We start from the raw sequence: 6,192 nt of genomic DNA, 5'->3' as shown, positions 1-6,192 counted from the left end.
GCAAGTAAAGGTGCCTACTGCCAAGCATGAACACGGGGGTCCAGAGTTCTGAGAAGCATCTCCCATTAAATTGTCCTCTGAATGACACACACAAGTGAACATATACAAACAAAAACTTGGAAAAGTATGAAACTGACAGGAACTGGAAGAACTCAGTAGAAATCGTAAAGGACAAGACAATGTGACTTGAGAAAGATTAGCCTTGATTAACCAGATTAACACTGGAGACAGTCTTGACCATATGGAGAATTTCAGGCCAGTTCAAACCACACTAGAGTCAAACCACACAAAGTGGAGTAGTGGTCTTAAAAATGAGCAAATGCTTTCAAACTGGGCTTCCTTCTCCTCTAAAACACAAACTCCACAATAAAAAATATTCTCAGCTGAGCAGTAGTGACACACGCCTTTGATCCCAGCACTTGGGAGGCAGAGGCAGGTGGATTTCTGAGTTCGAGGCCAGCCTGGTCTACAGAGTGAGTTCCAGGACAGCCAGGGCTACACAGAGAAACCCTGTCTTGAAAAACAAAAAACAAAAATATTCTCTATACTTATTAATCCCACTTGATCACTGAACTGGTTTACCCCCAGAAACAGAAACAATTCTAAAGATTCCATCTCATCAGAAATGCAAAACACAATATAGCCAGGCCAGGCTCTGTGAAGCATGAATTCCAGGTCTCAAAAACTGTCACAAGGAACAAACTGGTCACTGACATTTTTGGGTCCTGTCAAGATCCTGTGAAAAGACAGTTAGGGCTGAGGATATACCTTATCTTACATAACAACCAAGACAGAATACACACCACACGCATATATGTGACTCCACTTAAAGTGCTTCTCATGTTTACAAATTTAAGCTACTCATCAAACAAAACCTTGTTTGTAAGCACACATGACAGAGTCATGTCACTAGACTCTACTGTTTCTCTAACACATCCTTCTCAGTCTGGTGACTCTCATCCCTCTGAATGAACCAGCCATGTCCTCTCATGATCAGCTTTTCACCATAATGCAAGGTAGAAAATGCATCTTACTACTAAAAACAATACACATCAAGTGTGCATATAAACTACATATACAAATATAATGATGGAACAGCCTAGAACAACCTTCCTGTAAAACAATAGGGGGAAAAAAGATGTTCAAATCTCAAGACAAACTAGACGAAAGAAGATCTGATTTTTAATTCTATCAAATGATACCTTACTTAGAGCCAACATTTTTACCACTGCCGAAATAAAAATAAAACTTATTAGGACTGCTAGAACAAATGTATCAAGGGTTCATTTTATGCCAAAAGAATTAACATTCTCTGAGAAGATTGAAATTTCAACCCAAAAATACTATGAAAGGAATTAACTACCATTTCTCCAAAGGAGACTGCTCGAATGTTCAAGTGTGTTGATCCAGACCAGGCTCAACCAGCAAAGGACACACCAAAGCCTCGTCTTTAAATTCTCTAGAATTATCTTAGAGTTAGAAAGCGTTCTTGAGACATAGCCTCACTGTAGCCCAGGGTGACCCCCAAGTTCAAGGTGACCTTCAACTTACATCCTCAGCCTCTAGACAGAACCTGAGTGTTAAAAACCTAAGTGTTAAAAAGGCATACAAACAAGAAACAGGTAATCAAGTCATAAAAACTTGTATAATTAGTCTACTTTTCAAAATAATCTTTCAGCTGGGCAGTGGTGGCACACGCCTTTGATCCCAGCACTTGGGAGGCAGAGGCAGGCAGATTTCTGAGTTCGAGGCTAGCCTGGTCTACAGAGTGAGTTCCAGGACAGCCAGGGCTACACAGAGAAACCCTGTCTCGAAAAAAACAAAACAAAACAAAAACAAAAAGGCATAGCACTGTATAGAAAGGTCATTCTCTCACCCAAGCCCTGATAACTTCATGAGGCTTTGTGGAAAGTCAACAGAGCCTGCAGTCTCTACGCAGATTTTCTTCATGGAGGTGCAAGGGAAATGACAATTTGTAACAATGGCCTCTACAGTTCCAAAGGGCAGGAGATTTATGTACAACAATCACTTCAGCTCTATACCAAGCACTCCTTCCAGTAAGTCAAGTGAACTAGAAAACGTAGTTCAAAGATAACCCTGTAGCTCATGGTGATACCAGACATCTATAGCTAACAGTTTTGAAATTGAAAATGGGGGGCAACTCTTCCTGTATTCAACAGATTAAACTCAATTGCTATTTCCCAAAGCAATTAGTAGCATCCACAGCTTCAGCAGGGATGTTAAGTACTTTCATTCCAAAAGAAAAACAATTTTTCACTCACCACCATGTCCTTACTTGTCATCTCAGCTTAGAGCCCAATACTTGGAATTCAACATTTATTCTATAAACCAATTCCTTACTTGTAAAGAAGAGTATTGCTATGAGATTAATAAATGTTATTAATTATTTTTTACATTGATTTTGCCCATGTTTGTATATGGGCATTTGTGTGGAAGTCACATCACACCCTGCAGTTGGTTCTATCTATCCTTCTATCGTGAGAGCTCCAAGGATGACACTCAGGCTGTCGACAAGCACCTTTACCCGATGAACCATCACCTTGATGGATGTAAAGGTTATGGTTTGCGATCAGACACAAATAGGCCTCTAAAAAGAAAGCGATATTTTTAGTGCTGTAACCAAGAACACCGAACTCTTAACACATTTTACAAGCACCTAAAACCATGCCTCTACCACTACCCTCTTTACTAATCTGCTCTATTACTCTGCCACATTAAACTGTGTCCAGATTTCTACTCACTCAAAATCTTATTTAACAATCCTCAACTTCTATTTAGGCACAAATGAAGTTTCAATCTCCAGAGTGAATATGGAAAAGCTATGTGCTGTACCCCTGAAGCTTTCTTTGAGAATGCTTTCTCCAGAGGTTTACTGATTTCCAATCCCTAATTCCAATAAAAGGTGGAACTATAATGTCCCTATTCAATTTCAACATTGTATCAAAACTGTCCTCAAAGGACTTTGGGTGCAGCTCTGTTGTAGAGTGACAGGAGGCCCTGGGTTCAAAGAATATGGTAGGGTGGGAGGTGGACCTAACTGAAAGAAGGGGGAAAAAAAGAAAAGGAAAAAGAAATACTACTTAATCTGCTCACAAATTCCAAGTAGTATATATGGACCTTTGACTTTAAAAACATGTGCAGAAGCCTTCATTTACTCTTCCTTCCCTTATGCCACCAAAGTTCAGTGATGTTGTAAATGGTTTCTACTATAAACTTGGTTCAAATTAAATATTACTTGACTGACTCATGGAGGGAGTGGTCTGACTTCTGTTCTGAGTCAGAAAATACCCGGTTCAGCAGTTCTGAACTATTTTTCACTGGTAAAGGTGTTCTGAAATGCCAGCCTATTCTAGATACTAAATGTAACAAACTGTTGTCTTAGTAAAACTTTTGCATCTGAAGTTCAACTTATAATTAAGGAAGTACTTTCAAGTGAATTTTCTTACATGTGATTTGCAATCTCTTGACTTAATTATCTGCACATCCCAAGAGAAAAACTTTCACAAAGTGGCAACTTCAGTTGACTCCTCAGCGCCAATAAATGCCCCCCCATAACAAACAAAGTTCCCAAGCATGAAAGCCTGCTCCATTTCTTTAATCAGACTGTCCTCCCAGACATACCCCAGGGGCCTCATAAAACCTGTCTCAGAGCACACACCCTGGGGCCCAAGACAGTTTCAAGGCACAATCTCCTCCCACATAAAAGCCTAGCTTAGGCCCCCCAAAAGCCTCAAGTCAGCATCTCCTACAACCACCCTCCTGCCTCAGACCCTTGTCCCATTAGCTCCCACAGCTCTCCTGTGTGCAAACTAGATCGCTGTAAGAAGGAGAAATTACAGATATGCTTGGTATCTCAGAGAATGGCTTGGTATGTTGGAAAAATGACCTTAAAAAATTTTAATCTAATTCTTATTATCTGTGTGACCAGGGACAAGCTACTGAACAAAGTGCCTGCTGCTCATGTGTCTCTTTATCTCACTGAGAAGTCCGGGGGCACATCACCAAATCCACAGTGCCTAGCAAACAGAAGCATCTCAAAAAGCCAGCCAAACAAATGCCAACAAGGCTATCCTCCCACTTTGTGGCTGTGAGAATTAAATGACTATTAAAGACACCTGTAGCACAGCAGCACGTACTGCTAACTACTCCCACCTCCCAGGGAAAGACAATGCTTCTCAAGCAGAGTATGCCAATTTCCAAGAAAAAGGACACAGTAAGAATATACCACTAATTTCTACCCAAGCTTAGTGGGGTCATGCCTGCCGTCCTAGCAGTTGGGAAGCAGCAGCAAGAACAGCACAAATGCCAGCCAACAGTTACGTTCCAGGCCAGGCTACATGATAAGACTCGGCCTCAAAACCTAAGTTACATATATGTAAAATTTCTAGAAACATTGAATTTTGTTGTAATTCTATACCCACTATCACAAAGTACCACCTTTTTTTTTTAAACTTTCTTTATTCCCAACATTTTTGGTAATAGCAACACTAGGAATTAAACTGAGTACTTTATACGAGGCAGTGCTCTACCACTGAGCTATATCCTCAGACACCTTTTACTATTTTGAACACGGCCCCCCTTCACTATTTGAGATTAAGGTCTCACAAAGTTTCACAGACTGCCCTGGAAACCTTCCATCCTCTGGCCTCTGACCCCCACGGAGCTGAGCTTATGAAGCTCAGCGTTGCTTACTTATTCACAATTACCTTCTATGATTACATCATTAAATATAAAATCTGTATCTACAATTCTTCATCTCAAATCCCCAATTCAGCCTACTTATACACATATACTTTTAACACTTGGAAGACTTGAGGCTAGATGATCAGAGTTCAAAGCTAACCTGTTACAAAGAGTTTGAGAGCATACCAAAACTACAAAACCCATTTGGAATTTCTCAAAGGACAATGAAACAAAAGAATTACTTCTGCAACCCCCGTAAAAAAAAGTCCATTAACAAGTCTTTCTAATTACCGGATCCAAAACTAAAAATGTCAGGATCAGAAAACAAAGCTCTGATAATGGGAGTTCTTCTACAGCCTTAGTTTCCTCTTGCGCACTACCGAGGCTCAACTTCTCTCACTTCCTGTCTGAAACTGCTCGGTAACACGGGGGGGGTGGGGGGGGAGACAGGACAAGTAAATACAATATACTAATCCAGCAATATCGACTCCAAACTGAAGCATTTGCTGAATGCCTACAATGACGCTACATTAGTCACTTTATACTTCGTGACAAATCCAAGGGCACAAACTAAACTATGGCACTTCTTTATCGATATTTATGACCGTTTCTTAGGCGCTTTCCTGCAAAAGGGTAAGAGAGTCACTCACAGATAAAAGATACTGCGGTTTACCTCATTAAATATCCTTGACCTGAACACTAAGCATTTGCCAAAAAAAAAAAAAGTTTACGCTTCCGAATACTTTACCGGCAAAAACTCGGGCTCTTGGACAAGAGTCAAGCTTGGATGGTTAGCGCTGGGAAATGGGGGTGGGGAGGATGGCCAAGACATCGCTGAAAATTCATAAATTTACATACATTTTTACAAAAGGGGGAAGAAGCGCCAGAGAGCAGCGTCACGGGAAACTCAGACCGTTTTCTCTTACTTGACTGCAACTCAGGGATCCCACGCTTCTGACTGAGTTAAGACCCTGGACGCGAAGATTCACTATCAACACAAAGACCAAAGGGGCCTCCAGGATGCCTGTGCTCACGCGCCGGACAAACGCAGGCGCACCCCTGCACACCTCCTCGTCCGCCACGCTCCTCCTCGCCCCCACTCGCTCTCGCCACACCTTCGCCCCCACAAGGACACATGCTACCCGCACACGCACCTTCTCCCGCATTCTTCCACGCTCACTCGCTCGCTCCCCCACCTCGAGCCGCGCTCCCCGCCCCTGGCCCGGCCCGGCCCTCCTTCCGGGGACGTGTCTCGGGCCTGCTCTAATGGCAGCGGCGCCTCCCGCCCTCCCCTGCCCGAGGCCCGGGCGCCGCGCGGGGCCGCCCGGGAGGGGCGCACTCACGCTGGCGAGCTGGGGACTGGGCATTGAAGGCCGGCGGAGGCGGGAGCGAGGAGGCGCCTCTCTCCTCAGTCACCTCGGCGGCGGCGGCGGCGGCGGGAGCGGCGGCGGCGGCGGCGACGACTCCCCCCCAGCCTCGGCGCGCGAC

At 43.5% G+C, this 6,192-nt stretch overlaps 1 protein-coding gene across 1 annotated transcript in view; it reads right to left on the bottom strand.

The window, feature by feature from the left end:
- Positions 1-5,967: 5,967 nt before the first annotated feature.
- The window catches only part of LOC114614357 (putative HTLV-1-related endogenous sequence), a 1,089-nt gene continuing 864 nt past the window's right edge, over positions 5,968-6,192 (bottom strand). The window contains exon 2 of the mRNA XM_028760003.1: positions 5,968-6,179. Within this exon, the coding sequence (XP_028615836.1) occupies positions 5,968-6,179 (212 nt within the window). The remainder of the gene's footprint in view (positions 6,180-6,192) is intronic.

The sequence above is a fragment of the Grammomys surdaster genome, unplaced genomic scaffold, assembly GCF_004785775.1.
Source record: "Grammomys surdaster isolate TR1022 unplaced genomic scaffold, NIH_TR_1.0 126313, whole genome shotgun sequence".
Taxonomy (NCBI): domain Eukaryota; kingdom Metazoa; phylum Chordata; class Mammalia; order Rodentia; family Muridae; genus Grammomys; species Grammomys surdaster.
The sequence above is the reverse complement of the archived record's forward strand: the minus strand, read 5'-3'. Positions and strand labels throughout refer to the sequence as shown.